Source organism: Colossoma macropomum, unplaced genomic scaffold (genome assembly GCF_904425465.1).
Source record: "Colossoma macropomum unplaced genomic scaffold, Colossoma_macropomum, whole genome shotgun sequence".
Classification (NCBI taxonomy): domain Eukaryota; kingdom Metazoa; phylum Chordata; class Actinopteri; order Characiformes; family Serrasalmidae; genus Colossoma; species Colossoma macropomum.
In genome coordinates this window covers 322,148-346,109 of record NW_023495625.1, presented here as the reverse complement: position 1 = coordinate 346,109, position 23,962 = coordinate 322,148, and the positions used below count along the sequence as shown (strand labels likewise).

At 37.6% G+C, this 23,962-nt stretch overlaps 1 protein-coding gene across 5 annotated transcripts in view; it reads left to right on the top strand.

Moving 5' to 3' along the window:
• Window positions 1–1,435: 1,435 nt before the first annotated feature.
• The window catches only part of LOC118802613 (NACHT, LRR and PYD domains-containing protein 3-like), a 37,882-nt gene continuing 15,355 nt past the window's right edge, over window positions 1,436–23,962 (top strand). For all 5 annotated transcript variants that reach the window (XM_036563086.1, XM_036563088.1, XM_036563087.1 and 2 more), the window contains exons 1-17: window positions 1,436–1,572; window positions 2,903–3,013; window positions 3,375–3,485; window positions 3,955–4,065; window positions 4,385–4,466; window positions 6,633–6,825; window positions 7,034–8,804; window positions 11,660–11,833; window positions 12,116–12,292; window positions 15,645–15,818; window positions 16,002–16,175; window positions 16,338–16,514; window positions 18,420–18,593; window positions 19,235–19,408; window positions 21,718–21,891; window positions 22,048–22,215; window positions 22,473–22,646. In XM_036563086.1, coding sequence (XP_036418979.1) covers window positions 2,967–3,013; window positions 3,375–3,485; window positions 3,955–4,065; window positions 4,385–4,466; window positions 6,633–6,825; window positions 7,034–8,804; window positions 11,660–11,833; window positions 12,116–12,292; window positions 15,645–15,818; window positions 16,002–16,175; window positions 16,338–16,514; window positions 18,420–18,593; window positions 19,235–19,408; window positions 21,718–21,891; window positions 22,048–22,215; window positions 22,473–22,646 — 4,055 coding nt within the window. In that variant the 5' untranslated portion in view covers window positions 1,436–1,572; window positions 2,903–2,966. The remainder of the gene's footprint in view (window positions 1,573–2,902; window positions 3,014–3,374; window positions 3,486–3,954; window positions 4,066–4,384; window positions 4,467–6,632; window positions 6,826–7,033; window positions 8,805–11,659; window positions 11,834–12,115; window positions 12,293–15,644; window positions 15,819–16,001; window positions 16,176–16,337; window positions 16,515–18,419; window positions 18,594–19,234; window positions 19,409–21,717; window positions 21,892–22,047; window positions 22,216–22,472; window positions 22,647–23,962) is intronic.

Sequence of the window (23,962 nt, the reverse complement as noted above, 5' to 3'; positions counted from 1 at the left end):
TGCACTGTTCGGGGTCTCCTTGTCATATTTTCATTTCATAGTGGGCACATGTTTTTCAATGGGTGACAGGTCTGGACTGCAGGCAGGTCAGTTTAGCACCCAGACTATTTTAACACAGAACCGTACTGCTGTAATACATGCAGAATGTGGTTTTACATTGTCTTGCTGAAATAATCAAGGCCTTCCCTGAAAAAGACGTCGTCTGGATGGCAGCATATGTTGCCGAAACATGTATATATCATTCAGCATTAATGGTGCCTTCACAGATGTGCACGTCACCCATGCCATGTGCACTAACACTGATTTCAAATTTAATTCATTGGACCATGGGACACTTTTCCACTTTACTTCAGTTAATCTTAAACAAGCTCAGGCCCAGAGAAGGCAGCAGCATTTCTGGATCCTGTTTTTATTTGGTTTCTTCTTTGTGTTTTAGACTTGCATTTGTGGATGCAGTGATGAATTGTGTTCACAGACAGTGGTTTTAGAAGTGTTTCTGAGCCCATGCAGTGATTTCTTCTACATAATCATGTCTGTTTTTAATGCAGTGCTGCCTGAGGGCCCAGAGATCACGACCAGCAAATACTGTTTTTTGGCCTTGTCCCTTACACACAGAGATTTCTCCATATTCTCTGAATCTTTTAATGATATTATGTACTGTAGATGATGAAAAACAAAAGGTCTTCATACATTAAAAAACGTTGTTCTTGAATTGTTGCACTATTTGATCATGCAGTCTTTCACAGAGTGGTGAACCCCTCCTCATCTTTACTCCTGAGAGACTTAGACTCTCCGAGATGCTCTTTTAAACCCAATGTTACTGTTTACCAGTTAATCTAATTAGATGTGAGATGTTCCACCAGGTGTTTTTTTAGTTTTACACAACTTCACCAGTCTTCTGTTGCCCCCGTCCAAACTTTTTTGAAATGCGTTGCTGGCTTCAAATTCAATATGGGCATATATTTTTCCAAAAACAATAAAATGTCTTAGTTTCGACACTTGATATGTTGTCTTTGTAGTTTTAATTAAATATAGGGTTTACATGATTTGCACATCATTGCATGCTTTTATTCATAATTTTACACAGTGTCCAATATTTTTGGAAATAGGCTTGTACTTGTTGATTATACATATATTGTGTGTGTGTGTGTGTGTGTGTGTGTGTAAATGTACACCCTTACAACCATATTTTTTTTATATTGACATCAGTGATTTTATTATTAGTTTTGAGTTTAGAATTTTGTCCTTGTTCTGAATACTACTACTAGCCCACTAAACTGCAGAAACTAATATAATAACTGTTAGGTAATATAAAAACTATATTAGTTTAAAAGAGCTGATATTTAGAAATGCATAATGCTCAATTACACCACTGGACCGTCCTCATAATAATCTGGACCATTTCATGTTTTTCTGTTATTTTTCCACTAGATGGAGCTGAATGGCTGTATGTAGGCAGTGGAGTTTGTGCTGTTCACTGAGGTCCTGCATATGTTTACCTTTGTGAAATAATGGCGAGGGAATCATAACCTCTGAAATAAGTCTCCCAGAGGAGCGCTGTGAGATCAAAAGGTAATCATATACAACACCGAGGCCCTTATTCTGACTTATCTCCTCTTACTGACCCATTTTCATTCTGTGGATCTGTGGTTGGTATAACATATTACTCCAGTAGTCAGACACCATAAGGCTTAATTTTAGCATGGTCATCTTATTATCTGCAAGCATTGCATTGCATTGTGCCAGCTAGCATAATAACACACTAAAAACCTGTCAGGTTCAACAAGACTTCAAATAACGAACCTTTTATTATGGAAAAACCATATTACTGCCTGATGGAAAGAATTGAAGAGCTGCATGCAGTAAATGTGATGTTCAAAGGGAAGAGGCGAAACAGCTTAAAATGCCTGGATAATAATGCTACGTTTACACAGCAGGTAAAAGTGGCCCAAATCCAATCTTTTTCCTCATATGTGACACAGATGTGTCTGTGATCTGTGTGTCTGTGTAAGCAGCAAAAAACGCTTTGAGATGCTTCGTCATATTTTCGCGCTTCTGAGACTCATTAACATTTAGGCTGATGTTTCCGTACCAAAAAATAGAAGAAACTCATCGCAGCCGCTCTGTGTTCAAATAGGTTTCGAACTAAACGGGCGAACGCGGCTGGAGGAGACCGAGGATGCAGCGTTTAAAAGAATCTGAGGTCACGATCCAAAGAAGTGTCCGTGACCGAATAACGCGCCCTTTTTACCGCGAACTCGAGCACACTGTGGGTGATGAGTCCAGCTGTCAACCACTGGAACTTCATAATCGCTCCTGTGATGCTGGCGAAGACGAAACTGAAGCTCTGGGAGCGACAGGCGTTCACTGACCGTCATGATTGTTTACCTCTGGACGAGCCGCGTGAAGCTCTGTTGTTTTGCGCATGCGGGTCAGTTTAGGAGCTGATCTGTTCAGACTGATGTCGCATACAGATCACATTTAAAAGATAAGGTGAACAGCCAAACAAAAAAATCGGATTTGGTGAGAATGTCAGATTCGGGCCACTTTTACCTGCTGTGTAAAACTAAGTTTTAGTAATTTTTAAAGAATGTGATCTGTACCTTACTAAACTTCAGCCAGGTTAGTTAGTGCACTGGCCAGTATACTTGATATTTAAACAAAAGTGCCGTTTCAAGTTGCCTCTTGACTTCACACTTTACTGTTTATGCATACCAGGATAATCTTACTACATTTTTAATGTATGATGTGATTTGGAAATAGAAGAAACTGGCATGAAACGACATAACTGATTTGAAATATTTAAAATTCTATCAGGTTTAGAAAGTATGTGAATCATTACAATGTGAATCAGTGTATTTTATTAATTAAAATACTAACGAAGCTTCCTTTCTGATATTAGTGGAACTAAAAATAGGTCAAACTCCCCTGTGTCCAGCTGTGTGTCCTTGAAGAGTGACCAGTCAATGATAGATCCTCTGAACTTTAAAGGAGCATCAGTCTCTCTGGAAAGGTATTCCTTTATCTTTTTCTTACTCATTCTAACAACATGCATATTAGATTCTACATGCAGTAGAGAGTCTGTTACTGTACAAATACAATTCAACTGAAACTTAGTCTTTAAAAACAGCTGTTGACCAAGTTCATAATTAAAACAGCAAAACAAACACAAATATGTAACGAAGTCATTATTCTTTCCATTCTGTATGATTTTTATTTTAGCTTTAGTTGTTTTCTTTTTTTTTTATAATGAATTTGAGCTCTTGCTTTGAAGTCCAGTGTAATGGTTTCAAAAGATGTCTTAAGCATGCAAAATGCATCACTGCATTTTTATTAAATAGAATTTGCTAAAACATTTTCTTTCTGATTGTCAGTGGTACGGCAGAAAGATCAGACTCTCCTGTGTCCGGCTGTGCGTCTTTGAAGAGTGACCAGTCAATGATAGATCCTCTCAATTTCAAAGGAGGATCAGTTTCTCAGGAAAGGTGTTCTTTTATTTTCCTCTTGGTCATTCTGATCAGTAAATATATATCCTTTTTGATGTCTACAACAACAAACTAGAAAACTGTCAAGCAATAAAAAAATGCATAATATTGTTTCATAAACGATGCAGTTGGTCTGTAATGTCACAGTAATGTAAGTAAAGATGGTGAGCAGTAGCACTGCGGAAAACAAGGAATGAGTTTATCGAAGAAGATGAATATTGAAGATGAGGAGCAGCACTGTTGAGGAAGATAAAGAACAGGAGTGCTGTGTAAGAAGAGAAGCCGGAGTGCTGAGGAAGATGAGGCTGCGCTGCTGAGGAAGATTAAATCTATAAAGCAACTTAAAATTGGACCAATACGAGCAATAAATTAAATATGGAAATAACTGAATGGGTTCAAAGAAGTTGCATTGAAAATCAGCATGTTTTATGAAATAAATTTGCTAACACAGTTTTTTTTCTGATTTTAGTGGAACTAAAGAAAGATCAGACTTTCCTGTGTCCAGCTGTGTGTCTTTGAAGAGTGACCAGTCAATGATAGACCCTCTCAACTTCAAAGGAGCATCAGTCCTTCAGGAAAGGTATTCCTTTATCTGCTTCTTGTTCATTTTAATCAGTAAATACCTAAATATCTAACAAACTGGAAATAAAAACTGTTAAGCAAAAATAAGAAAAAAATTGCATAATATTGTTTTATAAATGAAGCAGTTAGTCTGTAGTACAAAGAAAAAAGCATTATAATATTGATTCGTACATGACGTAGTTAGTCTATAATGCCAAGAACAAAAGCATAGTAATATTGCTTCATAAATGATGCAGATTAATCTTTGATGTCAAATGTTTTTTTCTCTTTATATGTGTTTTTTAAATGTTTTAATTTCTTGTATATTTTGACTGCAGTGATGATACGGGGTCAGAGTCTGCTGTGACAACGGACAAGCTTCAAAAGAAGAGTAAAGAACATCTGAAGAACATCTTTAATGTAAGACTCAAAGTATATTTAGTAATTTCCTATGAATGGTTTTCATAAGTCATCCATCTTCATGAGCACTGCATGAAATCTAACCTAAGCACTTGTGAATGTTTGTTCTTGTTGGCTTCAAGTAACAGCTGAAAAAAGTTTCGTTTTCATTTTAACAGCTAGTGCATTGCTATATATTTGTTATTAAGTTTACAAGTACACAAACTTATAAATAAAAATAAAAGAATGAGATCGAAGCAAATGTTGTGGATCAAGAAAAAGGAAAGTAGCAAATAAAATAATAGGAGGAGAGAGTTGATTTTCACGGTCTGTGTACCTTAGTAAAACACACAAATATTTATTTCCAAGTTAAAGGTGGAAGAAACTAAGACTCTAAAGTCTAGGAATTTGCCCACCAACAACTTTTGATATTCAATTATCTGTAAAGGTTGATGAGTGGATAATTGGATGACCACACAGGGAAGGAAAAACATACATCTGGATTAGGGATTCAGGCTTACCTTTTTCAGAGCACTGGTGTTGCACACCACATTGCTTCACATAAATACACATGCACTTGGATGGTATTTGATGAACAATAAAAATGTAGTCAGTACTATTTAAATACATAATGTAACCCTTAAACATTAATAAAATATTAATTTGATAAGTTAAAAGCTAGAAGAAAACACATAAAAATGCATAAAAAGTACAAAATCCAAGAAATATTCTAGTCCCAGTCTTGCACAGTCCAAACCTTTTGCCATTTCAGTAACAGTAGTCATAAACTGAAGCATCCATGTAGCTCAGCTTGGTCCTTCAGTTTATGACTGCTGTCGCATTGCTTCATCCAAGTGGCTTAAAAGCGAGTATCTATTTGTTCAATTCATTTAGCATTTTTTAATTAAAATATCCAACAGAGGGTAAAGTCTAACAAAATGTGTTTGGTCAAACCTGATCTAAAGTATTTAATGTCCTGGATCTCAGTTGCATACTGCCTAGGCATTACCATCTCACATGTTTTTAGTTGAATATGCTCTCCTTCACCCAGCATCGGTAATTGTAGGCTGACAGGGACCCGAAGTAGATGGAACTACAAATTTATGTACTTGCAGAAATAGGTTCCATTCCCTAATTACCTCCTGGGTCAGTTTGCTCACTTGGCGACTTATGTTCTCCAGAATCTCCAGGTTCAATTCTGTTCTACAGTTAATCTCTAATGGATGATTAGATTCATTATGCTCTTTCACTGCAACACAAGATGTTTCAAACTTTGTATGCACATATTCTGTTTTCATCCTCCTTTAGCAGGGATTTAACTCATTGAACATTCTTGCTGGAGTTCAATAAGCTAAGTGTGTGAAATCCTACAAGATGGCCCACTTTAGCCCCCAGAGTAACTGTTACTTTAACTGGGCTTTGTCTAGCACAGCTCCCTCAATCGTGACAAGACTCACTTAGCATTGGCTAATTCCTTAACCTCTAATAATCTCTGTACTTATTCTTTCCAGTTAATGTCTTTAAACATACAGTAGGCAGCCATGGTGCACTAGGAAATATTGGTATCATCATGATTCAAATTTTAATTTTTCTTTGAACACTGAACACTGTTCCAACCCCCAACACTGCTTGCTCTGCCATAGTTCATAATAGGATATGGGCAGTGTGAGAGATATGGTCAGGATGGTTTATGTTTGAAAGAATAAAATGGATTTGATTATTTTCATCTAAAAGTGAAACAGTACCAAACAGCCAGACACAGGGGCTGGCTCAATCATTTCTCACAAAACTAAAAGAACCCACATGAAAAAAATATGAAAAGAATGTCACCCAAGAAATACACAGTCCCAGGTATACAGTTATATGGTGAGTGGCTTATTTTTCACAGGAAAAAAGGAAGTCATTGACTGTAAATATATAGAAGAAATGTCATAAAGAAAAAAAAAATATCTGAAGAGGACCCACTGTGTCTGACTCCACCAGAAAGCTGTCCCTGACTGGTTGAATCCCAGCTTGGTAAAAAGTGATCCTCTGTCTTGAGACAGCAAATCTAGTGTTACATGTTAGTGTTTTAAGCAAGTTGGCCAAACAGAAAATTGTGCTTTTAAAATAAAAATGCTTTTAAAACAATGTGAAATTATTTGAATGATGTGTATCATTTTGAGTATCTCTATATTTTGTCCTCAGGAGCTTGAGAAAAAAATCTTTAAGTTCATAAAGGATGAGCTGGAAATCTATAAAAAACATCTAACAAAAAAAGACATAAAATATTGTGGAGATGTGAAGGAAGACAAGTGGAATTTAAGACAAGGAGTTCTTAATATGACACAGTACTTCTTGAAGAAGATGGAACAGAAGGAACTCGCTGATGCACTGCAAAGTAAGAGCTGACAATATGTGGCATTACCTAAATTTATATGTAATTGTTGGAAAAAAATGTAAATGAAAGTGGTAGCTTTGATTTTTTTACTACACAATTGTTATTATTCACAAGCTACAGATACATTTATTTTACACATTCTTTATATCATCAGACAAAGTGGTTCATTCTCTAATTATCTCTGTTGTCTTTTTAACTATTTAATTAGATGAACTGATTGGAATTCAACAGTATGCACTCAAAGCTAAACTGCGCAAAAAGTGTCATCATGTACATGAAGGAATTGCAAAGCAAGGAGAGTCCACTGTTCTAAATAAGATCTACACTGAGTTGTACATCACTGAAGGTGGTGCTGGACAGGTCAACAAAGAACATGAAATGAGACTCATTGAAAAAAACAATGTAACAAGAGACACTAATCAAATGGAGCAAGAAGTGCAAATCAAATGCAAGGACATGTTTGAACCTTCAACTGAAGAAGACAAGCGCATCAGAACTGTTCTGACTCAGGGAGTTGCAGGTATTGGAAAATCAATCTGTGCGCAGAAGTTTATTTTGGACTGGGCTGAAGGTAAAGAATATCAGGACATCCAGTTCATCTTTCCACTTCCCTTCCGAGAACTGAACCTGAAGAAAGGAAGTCAGAGTTTGATGGACATCATCTATTTCTTCTTCCCTGAAACACAAGGATTGACATTATCGAATGAGCACAAAGTCATGTTCATCTTTGATGGACTGGATGAATGTCAACTTCCTTTGAGATTCCAGACAAATGAGACCCTGAACAACATCTCAGAAGAAGCCCCACTGGACTCTGTGATGACGAGCCTCATCAAGGGAAATCTGCTTCCCTCTGCTCTGATCTGGATAACCACTAGACCAGCAGCTGCTGCAAAGGTCCCTGCAGAGTTTATTCACCGAATGACAGAGTTACGTGGCTTCAATGACTCACAGAAGGAGCAGTACTTCAGAAAGAGAATCAGTGATCAGGACCTGGCAGAGAAAATAATTGATCATATTAAACAATCAAGAAGCTTGTTCATCATGTGCCACATCCCTGTCTTCTGTTGGATTTCTGCAAATGTACTTCAGGAAATTTTGCAAAAAAGAAAGAATAAAGAAACACCAAAGACACTGACAGAAATGTACACCTGCTTTCTGATCTTTCAGACCATACAGGGGAACCTGAAGTACACTGGAAATAATGATTCGGATGTACCCTGGGACAAAGAAGGCATTATGTCAATGGGAAAGTTGGCTTTTCATCACCTGGAAGAGAGCAATCTGATCTTCTATAGAGAGGATTTAGATACATGTGGCATTGACCCCAGTAAGATGTCAGTGTACTCAGGACTGTGTACTCAGGAGACAGTCAGATTTCTTGGCACAGTTTACAGCTTTGTACATCTCAGCATTCAAGAGTTCCTTGCTGCATTATTTGCATACATTTCTCACAGAAATGACAACAAGAATGTTTTAGACCATCAGTCCACACCACAGGAGAGCAAGAAAACACAAGTCATTGATTTTCTCAAGGCTGCAGTAGACCAGGCTTTGAAGAGTGACCATGGACACCTGGACCTTTTCCTTCGCTTTCTTCTGGGTCTCTCTCTGGAGTCTAATGAGCAGCTCATTCGAGGTCTGCTGACCCAGAAAGGAAGCAGGTCTGACTGCCAGAAGGACATAGTTGAGTACATAAAGTCAAAGTTTAAGGAAAATCCATCTCCAGAGAGATCAGTCAATCTCTTCTACTGTCTGAATGAGTTAAATGATGATTCTCTAGTGAAAGAGATCCAGAGTTACATGAGCTCAGGACGTCTCTCTGAAGCTGAACTCTCACCTGCACAGTGGTCAGCTCTGGTCTTTGTGCTGCTGACATCCAAAGAAAAGCTGGATGAGTTTGACTTAAATAAGTTCATCGGATCAGAGGAGTGTCTTATTAGACTGCTGCCGGTGGTCAAGGAAGCCACATCAGCTCTGTAAGTAGTTTCTCCACACAGCTTAATAAAACATTAAAACAAAACACATCTAGTAAAAAAATAAAAATCAAGGTGCCATCAAGTCACCTCCAGCTCTGGGCAACCAGATGCATAGTTTTCCTCCAGCAAATTTTGTCTTCTTTTTAGGATTTTAGACTTCTTAATGGCTGCTTTAGCTTTCCTCTGATTGTCTCTGTTCATCTCATTACTGGCCTTTTTTCATCTTTTCTTGTACCTCCAAATGATACAAGCATAATTGTCTTTTACAGTAAATTTGTTATTTGAATATTTCCATAACAAGAGCATTAGTTTGTTAATCTGGGTTTCAAATGAGAGGTAAGGCTTAATTTGGTCAGGGATCTATTTGTACTGAGGTACTGTCAAAAGTCTTTGCCAACATCAAAGTTCAAAAGTATCAGTATTTTTCCTGCAATAGTATCAATAGTTTTTCCTGTACTGATTTGGTATTGTCCAGCTTTCCCAACCATAAAGTATCACAGGAAAGACAATTTTAAGAGACACATCACTACATCTTTAAGAGACATATCATTATATCTGAAGATTTGTTCTGCCATATGCTAATATGTGTCATATTTGCTGACTGAATTGGCTAATTTGAATACTGGAGGTGCCAAAATACAGATCCACACAGAATGCTTTTACAACCAGACAGAGGAAAATTGAGAGAAAGAAGAAAATCTCTCTAAAGGAGCTGGAATTTCTGAAAGAGGAGGCAAATGTCAGCTCCTAAAAGATAAAAAGTTTGGGAAATCCCCAAAAAGAAAATAAATACAATTAAAACAACCAAAAGTCTGAGAATTAACAAAAAGCGTGACACCCAGCATGTCAACGATCATGAGAGAATCATGAGAGAGAACAAATATTGTTATTGTATGTAGCTTATATAGTCCTTTAACTCACATCCACTCACTTTCTTTAATAAAGTTCATCATTGAGTAAACATTATTTGTTGGAGGGTGATATAAGAAGAAATAAATATGTGAGCATCATTTCAATTCTGAGGGAGCCAGAGGTTTGTTGTAAAAATAAAAATAAATTAAAATAAAACTACAAAGTATTCAAATTAGCCAATTTTCCTGTCACCTCCTAAACAACAGGACGTAGTAAATTATGCGCAAACTACAACCAGCAGCACACACTTTACTTTAGCATGAGCAACAGGTTTTTTTTAGCTCCTTAGTAAAGCTGGCCTTTGGGTCTTATAACTATAATAACTATAATAACAAATTTATCAGTATTTAATGTGTACACTCTTTACTTTTGTGCACCTATTGATGCTTTAACTCTTCATCCATCCAATACTAAAACCAGAAAAATACAACATTGTCCTCCCAAAAAAACCTGTTCACAAAGAATTCATTCTTCAAACAGATTCCCACAAACACCTACCCAAACTCACCTTAGCTGCCTCACACATTTCTCCCTCATAAGCATGTAAAATGACTACAAGAGATATTTATGAGAAGATTAGATATAAGATAAACCACATGCATTGTGAAGAAGTGAGTCAAAGCAATATCAATTAAAAACCAGGAGTTTCCTTGAGATACAGAGAAAATGGAACTTCTAACAACCACCTTCAAGACCTGGTAGACAAAACAGCCCCATCAGACAAAACAGTACTTAAAGCTTTCATCTTTCAGAGAAAGGAGAAAGTAAATGTCCACTCTTGCTTCAGATATTAAAAATCCACAGGTGTTTCTGTCTATTCTGTGGTACGATGGGGCAGTAATCATTCAATTGGATCATAGTTGATGTCTTCTGCACTTTGAAGCATTCAGGGATGACAGTCTGACTCAGAGATGTTGAGGATGTCTGAGGATAACTGCCAATTGGCCTGTACATTCCCTGATTACACGTTCTGGTGTGTTTTCAGGTCAAGCAGTCTTGCATAGGTTGATTATAGACCCTGTCTAGGAAGGAGGTGCCACTAATACAAGCATGTGGTTGAGATTTGTAGGTGGTGATTGTGTGAATGCTTTTCCACGTGCACTGTATGTGCCTGGTATTTTGTAACATTACCAGATGCAAATTTCACTACCAGCTTTGTTATTATCAGTTTCATCTTTAGCATTTTGATTTATTCAGAGTTAGATCTGCTAGAAATGTTTAGAAGTTTGATTTTAACATCTTAGCAACTGGATTCTGAGCTGAACTCTTGAACTCTTGTTCTGTACATACTATGTGTTGGGGTATGACAATACATTGATTCTGATCAACTAATAGATTCTAAGGCTTTACTGTAATTGCGAGTCCAATGTAATTATGTTCTCACTGAGCAAAGCCAAAGCTACTGTGAAGGGTTGCTCAGTGCTGCCTGTTCCCAGCAGAGGGCAGCAGCAGAGGCGCTCATCTAGGGCACCCTACACCAGGGACTCCACCTCCCAGAATGCTGCAGGCTGACTGCCTTAACTCAGCTGAAGGAGTGCCTACATAAGCTCCAGAGTTACACACAGAAAACGCTCCACTTTGTACAGGGGTAGCCTGTAAACAGTACAAAACAAACAGAATAAGAAAAAAAAGATAAACCAAAAAAAAAGGAACAAAAAGAAAAGAGAAACTTTTTGCAAAGTAAAGATTAAAGGAGAGTTATGAGTGAAAAAATACAAACAGCTCTACAGCAAAGAGAAAAGGAGAAATGGAACTGTCAAAAGAAAAAAGAGTCTTTGTTCCTTCCAACCCTGTTTGTAGTCAGTGCACACCCTGCACTTGGGTCCTACACTGTACTAACACAGCTCCAAGTGATATAATATCAACTACAACTGATACTATGACTTGTATTTTGAGTTGTTCTATAAATGATCTTTCATAAAAACTCTCTATTCTACTTCTAGGCTGAGTAACTGTAACCTTACAGAGAAAAGTTGTTCAGCTCTGTGCAAAGTTCTCAGCTCAGAATCCTCTAACTTGATTAAACTGGACCTCAGTAGTAATAACCTACAGAACACAGGAGTGAAGCTGCTTTCTGCTGCACTAAAGAGTCCACACTGTAAACTGGAGGAACTGAGGTGAGTTCATCAAATTGTCTTGAAGGGGTGTCAACAGGTTTCCTTAATCTGTTTAAGCTTGTGTTTGAATTGGGTGGGACTATGTTGGAAGAAGCTGTGGTCACTGTAGTTTGATGTCTTTATCAAATCAAAGAGCATGGTTGTAAAAGTGAGTGGGCCCAATTATGTTTTGAGTGTGACACCAACAGAGGGTGAATGGTAGACATATGACACACAGATTTTACCTACGGAAGAAAATTGCTGTATTCTCTTGAGAATGAGAGACTTTTGTTCTTTCTTTAGACTTTCATACTGCAGTATAACAGAGGAAGGATATGCTGCTCTTGCTTCAGCTCTGAAATCAAACTCCTCATCAAACCTGATAGAGCTGGATCTCAGAGGGAATGATCCTGGAGATACAGGAGTGAAGCTGCTCACTGATCTGCTAGAGGATTCAAATTGTAAACTGAAAACACTGAGGTAGGTACAGTGCTGTGAAAAAGTATTTGCCCCTTCCCAATTACTTCTATTTTTTCATATTTGTCACACTTCAAAGTTTAACCCAAGTAAACACAAAATGCTGTTTTAAAGGAGCATTTAATTTACTGAAGGTAAAATGCTGTTCAGCTCTACCTGGCCCTATGTGAAAAAGCAGGTCAATGTACATAATAAGAAAGACAATGGGGCAAAAATAGCATCCATGGGAGAGCTGCATGACACAAACTACTGCTAACCAAAAAGAACACAAAGGCTCATCTTGCATTTGCCATCTTGATGACACTCAAGACTTTTGGGATAATTTTCTGTGGACTGATTAACCTTTTGGAAGATATTGGTCCCATTTCAACTGGCATAAAGCTAATACCAACAGTGAAACATGGCAGTGGTAGTGTGATGGGCTAGAGCTGCTTTGTTTCTCCAGGATCTGGACAACTTTTCATAATAGATGGAACCATGAATTTTGCTCTCAGAAAATTCTGAAAGTGAATGTCTGCCAGTCAGCTTGTTAGCTGAAGCTTAAGCACAGTTGGGTTATGCAGCAGGGCAATGATCCAAAGCACACAAGAAAGTCCACCCCTGAATGGCTCAAAAGAAACAAAATCAAGGTTTTGGAGTGGCGGAGTCAAAGTCCTGACTTGAATCCCTTTGAAAAGCTAGATCTTAAATGGACAGTTGATGCTTGAAAACCCTTGAATGTAGCCAAATTTAAAATTCTATAATGGGCCAAATACACATCAATGTAAGAGACTCGCCGTAAGTTTGATTGCTGTTGTTCCCGCCAAGGGTGTCACAACTGCTTATTAAGTTTAGAGGGGCAATTACTTTTTTACCTGGGTGATCATAGGTTTTGAATAAATCTTCAATAAATGGAATAATTATTTAAAAGTTGCATTTTGTCTTTACCCTTGTTGTCTTTATCTTATGTTAAAATTAGTTGGGTTGTCTAAATTGTTTAAATGTGACCATTTAGCAAAAATAGAAGAAATTAGGTGAGGGGCAAATACTTTTTCACTGCACTGTAATTAAGACTTCTGAGGATTGTGACCTTGTAAATGTCAAACTCACAATCACACTTTATTTAAAATATGTATTTATTTCTGTTTTTATGAACAGACATTTCTACCCACACTATTAGAGATTCTGATCCAGTGCTTAGAGACAGTTCAGATTTTATTGCATAAAAAGTAAATTACTGGTTTTGGAAAAGGGTGCCTAGGTCCAGTCCTGGTGATTTACTGCCATGGAATTTTTTGTTACAACACCTTGCTGTAATATTCTGATGCTCCTAAAAGCCTTGATTTACTGAATCAGGTGTGTTAGATTAGGACTGGAACTAATGCTCCTGGAAAGAAGATGACCAAGACCAGAGGTGGGCCCAGATAGTTAATCTTACCCATTACAAATTCATTGATTCTTTAATATTTTTTCCAATAGGAATGAATGGCAGAAGTTTATCCACCCCACTTATATTTCAATCATGCAAGTACACTAGAAACACCCTAGCAACCACCTGGGATACCACAGCAACCATGTAGCAACACCCTAGCAACCATGTGAATTACCATAGCAACAACCTAGCAACACCCTAGCAACCATCTGGGATGCCACTGCAATCACATAGCAACATCCGTATAGCTATGTGGAATACCATATCAACCACTAGCAACATCCTAGCAAGCTCCTGGGATACCACAGCATCCCCCCTGCAGCCCCCTAGCAAACACATGGAATACCATCTCAGCCACATATCAGCAAATTAACAATGATATGGAATACTGTAGCAACTACTTAGCAACACCTTTTCAACCATCTGGGCTACCATAGCAACTGCTTAGCAACTGATTAGCAAACCCAAGTAACTGCCTAAAAATCCTCAGTGCACAAATCCAAGTCTATGACAAAGCTTTTCCAGTAATTTAGAAATACCTTCCTTTAAAACAAAACTAATTACAACAGAACAGGAGGAGCTTACATTCTATAAATATACATATAAACAAACATATATTACACATTACACCTTCAGACATTCTTCGGTTTAAAAAATTAGGCCTTTTGGGTTTAACATAATCCATTTTGCCCAAATCTGGTTTTACATGTTGAGGGATGTGGAGAGCTTTTCCATTATGTAGATATTGTGTATTATATCCATCCATTTATTCACTGTACGTTACTCAAGATTTAACCATTTCCTGGTAATTGCCCTTTATTTCGCTACTAAAAGTATGAGAGTCAATTTCCTATCCTTGTTCTTTCACATTGTGAAAGGAATGTTACCCAGATATAAACAAACAACTTTAAATGGAATGTCCTTTTCAAAAATAGCTTCCAAATTTCTGTGTATCCTCTTTCAGAAGGGAGCAAGAGCCCCACATCCCCTAAAAAACATGAAAATGGTCAGCATCATTTTTTCCACAGTGTCTCCAGAATCCTGTACCAGTACCCAGATGTTTTTGCAAGGGTGTGATAGGAAAGCTCATAGTATTTTCCCAAGAACAATTTCTTCACATGCTTGAATGAGTTGATTCCCATTGTATTTGGTATACTGTATTTCATTCATCTCCTGTAATTAGCGTGGTACCCACCTTTTCCCATTTCTGTTGAACGTAAATCATACATTTCACATTTAACATTTCATCATTAACAAATAATTTTCTGCACACCTCCAATTTACACGTTGACAAAAATAGTCATAATTTCTACTTCAATTGTTTTTAAAGCTTTTTGATTAAAGTAGTGCCAGACTTGTAGATGTAAAAGTCATTTGATCCCAAACCATATTTTCTCTGCAAAGAATTAAAACTCATAAAGGTTTCATTGTCAAGTGTGTAATAATTTGAAAGCTGTTTTTTGACTCAGGCCTGAAATCTATCTTCAAATTTATTTGGGTTAAAATCTGTGTCATATGCACAACATTTTAATAGCAAAGATGAGTTTTGTAAACTACTTAACTCACAAATTCTCATGGCGGTGTTAATCCATGGATTATTCTTATCTATCGTTTGATTTTTTAGTTTGCTATCAATGATCATAGCTGCTGTTGGACACCCCTCTATTTCAGTCCATCTTGCTGAATATGTTGGGTTACACAAACCTTAACTGAGCTGCATAACAGTAGTCTTGTGGACAAGGAAGTTTCAGTCCTTCCTTTTCCTTTGTTACTGCAACATTTTATACTTAATCCTAGGCCTTTTCAACCACCATAGTGTCAAAAGCTTTTTTTCACATCTAAGCTTGTGAAAGCTGCTCTAATCAATGCTGGGTAATGTGTCTGATAATATGTAGTGTCTGCCATTTTTAAATGCTAATGAATGTGTTTTCCCCCTTTTTACAGACTGTTGAGCAGTTCTGCTGCAGAGGAAGCCTGTGATTCTCTGACTAAAGCTCTAGGAATAAACCCCTTACTGCGGAGCAAGCTGGATCTGAGTGGGAAAATACAAGGAGATTCAGAATTGAGGAAGATCTCTGATCTACTGGCAGATTTACACTGCAGACCTAATAATCTCAAGTGTGTAGTTTAATGTAATATATATATTTTACTGAAAAGTAAAGAACATTTTTGCCTTCTCATGTAAAGTTACTGTTTTGGAGAAACATGTTTTTCTTTGGACAGTTACAATGCGACTGTATATATACATATTTGTGTTTGTGTGTTTAATATAAAATTTGCATACATTTTCTCATTCTGCAGGCTGAATAAGTGCAGTATTACAGGGGAAGGCTGTGCTGCTCTATCATCAGCTCTTTGTTCAAATCCTTCACACCTGATAGAGCTGGATCTGAATGAGAATAAACTAGGAAACTCTGGAGTGAAGCAGATCTGTACTCTACTGAAAAATCAGTGCTGTAAACTGCAGAAACTGAAGTGAGTTCCAGTTCTTTCACAAAGACCACTAAATGCTTGAAGGCATTTGTATTGATGGAATTAAAATGCAATCAGAAGCATATTTTATAGGATATAGTCTATTTAAAAGCACAAATTTCCATCATGCTGTTTCAGTACAGTTAACATATGTTTTCTTTCCAGTCTTTCATTCTGCAGTATCACAGAGGAAGGATATGCAGTTCTGGTTTCAGCTCTGAAATCAAACCCCTCATCATACCTGATAGAGCTGGATTTCAGAGGGAACAATCCTGGAGCTACAGGAGTGAAGGAGCTCACTGATCTACTAGAGGATCCAAACTGTAAATTGAAGACACTGAGGTAGATAGTTTAGGGTATATATTTTAGTTTCTTTTTGAATATGAGGGAAAAAGCTTGTAAATGTAAAACTCTCAATGCTCAAAGTTTTCTACAGCTCATAGTGTGTTTATTTGATTATTAATGAGTTTACTTTTTCAGGAGATGTTTTTTCTATGTACCGCATTCTGTCCAAAATACATTTACAAACTTTTTGTTATTTGCTGATAAAATAAATGAATGATTTAGAGTTCTAAATGAATAAGCTGACTGATAATGGTTTTGCACTGTCAGTACTATTATTGATTATTAGTGATTAATGGGACTGATACCCAATATTTGAAGTTTAGTACTGTAAAAATGAAGAACTCTTACTCACAACTTGCATTAAATTAACATAATACTATAACATCACAAAACAGGGTTTGAGCTTTAGACAGTATAAATGTTAGAAAAATATTAGCCCAATAAATTTTAAATCGATATTGTTTTTATAATTTTACAATTTCATTTTTAAATTTTACCATAACAGCAACAAGAAATGTCATAACATGAATAACAATAACTTTATAAACAACTCCTCAATACTAATGTTGAGGAAAACTGAAACCTTTTTGTCTCATTTCCTCAGCAGTGTCTATTGAGTCATGTTCTCCAGTACAAACGGTCCTGTTCTTGCCATATGTTGCTGTGACTTCATTGAAAACATGTCCACTTGGTGCACAGGAGGGTGGACAACAGAGAATATCTGACTTGAAAAAAAAGCATATTTCATTGTCTTTTCCACTTTGCATTGGGTCACAGCAATTCTACCCTTTGACCCTGATCTCTTTGGCAGCAGCAAATTCTTTTTGACTGGTCTTTTGTGGAACAACTTCCTGTTATATGCCCTCTTTCAGTCATTCTTTGGTCTTGGTCAGTGTATGAATCTTGTAATGGGATCCCAGTTACATGCTGGCACTTTTTTCATTTCTTCATGCTTTTGGAGACATTTGATCAAGCTGCTCTCATGATCCATAATCCTCTTGAAGTGTCTTCAGAATGATAAATAACAAGGATGTCAGAAAAATTCACTTTGAGTGACACTTTCTCAGTTGGCAGGAGGAGCAAAATAGGCACAACTTCCCACTTATCACCAGTAGCATGTCCTCCATGTTTAGTTGAATAGATGCTAAAATCATGTTTCTGTTCCTACATTTGTTGCAATTTATCAAATACCAGGTTCAACCTTCCTGGGACGGCCTGAATTAAGTTGAGTTTGACCAGCAAAAGTCCACCTGAATGTTCATCCAGTGCCACTGGACAAGAACAGAATGACTTCCTTAGCATTATTATAATGTCTACAACTGCTCTTGGTCTTGAACAGACTATTGTTCAGCATCAGTTACTATGAATGTGCTGTCCAGTCTAGGTATGGTAATTCAGCAAAGACTCATTCCTTACACCACATTTACTCTACAGTCTCATCGCAGGAGAATCATCACATGGCCTTTGCTTATGCTCCTATCACCAAGCATGTCTAAGATGATAGATTTACCAGTGTGGGTCCACACGACATATCCAAGTATATCCTTTCTTGTGTATCCATTACCAATAAAGAGGCTCAGCAGTTCTACTGTTCTGTTCATCATGAAATCATGTAAAGTCTACTGTGTCATTGAAGTCATTAAGTTTGTCATAGACTTGCTTCTGACAATGACTATCAGTTTAGAAGTCATAAATGATATTTAACATTCATAATAATAATAATAATAATAATAATAACAGCCAGGCCTTATTAAGAAATTAGCATCTTTTAAACGCTTTCACAGTAGCTTATAAATTAGTTCTATATTTAAGCACATCACTGGAAATAAACAGGTAAAAGAGTGATTTTAAAGAACTGTGTCTGTAAAATTGTCATTAATGTGAGCTTTTATCTCTTGACAGGCTGTTAAAAAGTTCTACTGCAGAGGAAGTCTGTGATTCACTGACTAAAGTTCTAGGAAAGAACCCCTTATTGCTGAGAGAGCTGGATCTGAGTGGGAAAATCCAAGGAGATTCAGAACTGAAGAAGATCTCTGATCTACTGGAGGATTCACACTGCAGAACTCAGAAACTGAAGTATGTAGTTTAATGAATTTGGATTTTAAGTTGTCATTTTCTAAAATAAAAATACAGTATTGGTATTTGTCTGTTATGGGTTGCACAATACATTTTGCACTGTTGTAAGAACATTCAAAACACACACACACACACACACACACACACACACACACACACACCATCTAAACCGCTTATCCTTCTGGGTCGCGGTGGGGTGCTGGAGCCTATCCCAGCTGTCATTGGGTGGAAGGCAGGATACACCCTGGACAGGTCGCCAGTCCATCGCAGGGCAGACAGACACTCACACCTAGGGGCAATTTAGCAAGTCCAACTGGCCTGACTGCATGTTTTTGGACTGTGGGAGGAAACCGGAGTACCCGGAGGAAACCCACGTAGACACAGGGAGAACAGGCAAACTCCACACAGAAAGGACCCTGGTCGCCCAGCCGGGAATCGAACCCAGACCATTCTTGCTGTGAGGCGACAGCGATACCCACTGCACCACCGTGCCGCCCACATTCATAACAATTTTTTAATGTTCAAAAAAACATTTGCAGGGCATAAGTAAATATACAGAATGGCACAAACTTTAACATAAATTAAAATGTAGTGCTTTTGGATATTTCCTGAAATTAACTTTCTCCACTATCTCTTTTCAGGCTGAATAAGAGCAGTATTACAGAGGAAGGCTGTGCTGCTCTATCATCAGCTCTTTGTTCGAATCCCTCCCACCTGATAGAGCTGGATCTGAGTGAGAATAAACTAGGAGACTCTGGATTGAAGACAATCTGTGACGTGTTGAAGAATCCTGACTGTAAACTACAGAAACTGAAGTGAGATCATTTAAAATAACATAATTAAACATCAGAATAGGCTGGAGTTTATTTTGATGTACACCATTACACTAGATTACCTGATATATATTTTATGTTTGTAACATGACAGAACGAGTCAGATGTGTGCAGATACTAGTACTACGGAGGCTTTAGTAGTTGAATCACTTTCCAGAGTTGTCTTAAAAAAAAAGGTCAGATCAAATAGGTGCAAAATATACAACTACAGAAACATAACACAAAACAAACCAGGCAGACAAAATCTAAAAAGGGAAAAGACAAAAGGCAAAGTTACAAATAAAGACGAAAATTCACGACCAGAATAAACCCTTTTAGACCCGAATGTTCAAGTGATGGAAAAAATATAAGATTATCTGTCTGTAATGGACTTAAAATCAAGATATACACACACACACACACACACACACACCTTAACCGCTTATCCTTCTGGGTCACGGGGGGAGCTGGAGCCTATCCCAGCTGTCATTGGGTGGAAGGCAGGAAACACCCTGGACAGGTCAGCAGTCCATCGCAGGGCAGACAGACAGACATATACATTCACACACACTCACACCTAGGGGCAATTTAGCATCTCCAATTGGCCTGACTGTATGAGGAAACCCACGCAGACATGGGGAGAACATGCAAACTCCAGAAAGGACCCTGGTCACCTGGGAATCAAACCTGGGGCATAAACTAAAAGTTCTATACATAATGTCCAAGTTTTGTTAATGTGATTATTTTTCAAATAAATATACGTTTAACAGTTAACCAAGGAGAAAAACGTGCCCCTAACTGATCACTAACTTAGTGGTCGTATTTGAAAAAGCTTTTTGAAGAACTCTTGAAAAACATGCATTTTGAACAGTAGTTTCAGTGCTTTGCTTATTTTTACTCCTTAACTGTGTCCTGTAACTGGACACTACTGAGGAGTGCCAGTCCATATCTCAGAGTCACTGTCTGTGGGCTGCTCTGAAGCAGTTTTGTTGTGGAATGAAGCAGTAGTGGACCTTGCACTTGTCACAGTATACATGTGTTTTCCCAGTGCACTGTGGGAATGTACATCTGGTTGCTTCTTTACGATCATCGTAATTTGGCATATGGTCCATCAAGTCTCAACAACAATCTTGATGCCCTATCAGTGGTACCTCCTCATCACTGACATCTCCTGGAATCAACAACAAAAAATAGCTATATATCTATACATGTTTTTTATGGATGTTTTTAAGAACAATCTTTACTATACAGTGATAAACTTTCACTCACCTACTGTAGAGGGTCTTGCACTGTCTACAACTTCATTATCATCACCACTAGCCAAGCTTTTGATTTCTGAGATGCTTTCACTGTCAGTTAACTAACGCACCTGAAGTGTTGTGTCATCTGTAGAATATTTTGCATCTTAATATACACTTAATTTAATGCAGTATATGTCTGTATACACTGTGATTGCAAAGTAAAATTTTAGCAGCACTAAAAACTAGCCTGACCAATATACATCAAGACCCACTGCCCACTGTAATGGACAACAAGATTTAAAAAATCCTGTGTTTAACATTGTTATTTTATAATTGATATTTTACTTTTTATTCCACAATCTATCCCTAAACAGTGAAATAAACTCACAGCATGATGGAAAAAAGTTTTCTAAATCAGATAAAATTTGTACAATGAGCCCTTACTCTGCCTCCTTGGCTGGAGTGCTGCCATGCCTTACTTCAGTGTGCTGATGATTTTTTTCCCCAGTGCAGTGGGTGGGGCTAAGCTGCTGTTTGATTGGCTGATAAACATCTATTCTGGTGGACAGCAGGTCTCAATTGGTGTCATGTGCAAAAGACATAAAAAAAGAAGAAAACACATGATGTCCATTGCCATGGATGCAGGGTCTGAAAGGGTTAAACAACCAAAACACAGGAAAGAACGTTCAGGTGCTCTGAATCAAAGCAATACCTCGCAGTGGGCTAACCTAAAGCCCTGGCTTATATACTAAACTGAACTAATCACATGACATAAAAACAGGTGAAACTAATCAATAATCAGGCAAGGCAGATGTCTGATACGTGGATTGTTGTGAGGTCACAGTCACGTCTTCACCCAGAAGGTTCCAGGAAATGGACTCTACCATAGAGTTAGGGCTGGATGGCTGGATGGTTGTGTAACAATGATGTTTATTGTTTTACCTATTTGAACTGTTTTTTATCTTTTTGAGGGAGACTTTTGTATGAGAACATACGTATATATATTATATTTATATATTTAAATTTTAAATATACAAAGTTATTTAGATCTTTTGTTTTCTCCTTCTACAGGCTGAATAAGAGCTGTATTACAGAGGAAGGCTGTGCTGCTCTGTCATCAGCTCTTTGTTTAAATCCTTCAAACCTGATAGAGCTGGATCTGAGTGAGAATAAACTAGGAAGCTCTGGAGTGAAGAAGATCTGTTCTCTACTGAACAATCAGTGCTGTAAACTGCAGAGACTGAAGTGAGTTCCAGTTCTTTCACAGAAAACATTAAATACATGAAGGCTTTTGTAATGATGGGGTGGAAGTTCAAACAAAAGCATGAATTTTAAATAACTGAACTGAACAGCACAAATTTTCATCATGACGTTTTGGCAATGCCTATGTTCTCTTTTTAGTCTTTCATTCTGCAGTGTAACAGAGAAAGGATATGCTGCTCTGGCTTCAGCTCTGAAATCAAACCCATCAACACACCTGACAGAGCTGGATCTCAGAGGGAATGATCCTGGTGATACAGGAGTGAAGGAGCTCACAGACATATTTGGGAATTCGAGTAAAACACTGAGGTGAGATATTATAAACAATTGTCACTTGGATATTTCAAATATTTAATGAGTGATAACGTACTGTATAAGTAACCTAATTGGGAACTATACTAGATAGAAACTATATGGCAAAAAATAGAATGACAGAATGAGGTATAACAGTTGCAACCTGTAATTACATATTAATTACACTAAATTATATTACACTGGTATAGCCGATTCCTAGTATCTCCCTTTATACACTTATTAATGTGGCTGTGTTTTTCTTCTATTTACAGACTGTTGAAAAGCAGTGATGCAGAGGAAGCCTGTACATTCCTTAATAAGATTCTGGGTAAAAACCCCTTACTGCAGAGAGAGTTAGATCTGAGCAGGACTGAACCGAACCACATCAAAGTGCAGCAGCTGTGTGCTCTACTGGAGGATCCACACTTCAGACTGGAGAAACTTAAGTAAGCAGTTAATGAAATACATGTAGACTGATTTTCTAGCTGCACACTGGCCTTAGACTGCAATCAAGGCCCAATGTAACTTTTCCATATCCACTGACAATACATGACCTTAAAAATGTTATGATCAGTCTTACTGTATTGTCGATCTGTGCAGCTGATTGTGATTTTTAGTGGTCAAAGGCTTATTTAACTTCAGAGATCGTGTAACTTAGATTTTTGGCCAAACCATTCCTTTTATCTGTAGTCAGCAAAAATCCTTTAACTGCGGGGCATCACACTCAACTGTGAGAGATTTAAAATCATTTCAGTATGTGGCAGAGCTACCTGGAACGGCAATAACAGCATTCAGTCAGCGTGCAGAGCAGCTTTGTAGATAAATAAGGCAAAGCAGAGCAGCTTTATAGCAGCATTATAGATAAATAAGGCCTTGCAGAGCAGCTTTATAGATAAATAAGGCCTTATAGAGCAGCGTTATAGATAGGTAAGGCCATATAGAGCAGCAATATAGAAAAATCAAGCCTTACAGAGCAACTTTATAGATAAATAAGGCCTTTGCAGAGCAGCTTTGTAGATAAACAAGGCCTTGCACAGCAGCTTTGTAAATAAATAAGGCCCTGCAGAGCAGCGTTATAGATAAATAAGGCCTTGGAGAGCAGCGTTATAGAGAAATAAGGTCTTGCAGAGCAGCGTTATAGATAAATAAGGCCTTGCAGAGCAGCTTTGTAGATAAATATGGCCTTGCACAGCAGCTTTGTAGAGAAATAAGGCCTTGCAGAGCAGCATTATAGATAAATAAGGCCTTTCAGAGCAGCATTATGGATAAATAAGGCCTTGCAGAGCAGCGTTATAGATAAATAAGGCCTTGCAGAGCAGCTTTATAGATATATAAGGCCTTGCAGAGCAGCTTTATAGATAAATAAGGCCTTGTAGAGCAGCATTGTGGATAAATAAAGCCTTGCAGAGCAGTTTTGTTGATAAATAAGGCCTTTCAGAGCAGCTTTGTAGAGAAATAAGGCCTTGCAGAGCAGCTTTATAGAGAAATAAGGCCTTTCAGAGCAGCATTTTGGATAAATAAGGCCTTTCAGAGCAGCTTTGTAGAGAAAGAAGGCCTTACACAGCAGCTTTATAGATAAATAAGGCCTTGCAGAGCAGCTTTATAGATATATAAGGCCTTGCAGAGCAGCATTTTGGATAAATAAGGCCTTTCAGAGCAGCTTTATAGATAAATAAGGCCTTGCAGAGCAGCGTTATAGAGAAATAAGGCCTTGCAGAGCAGCTTTGTAGATAAATAAGGCCCTGCAGAGCAGCTTTATAGA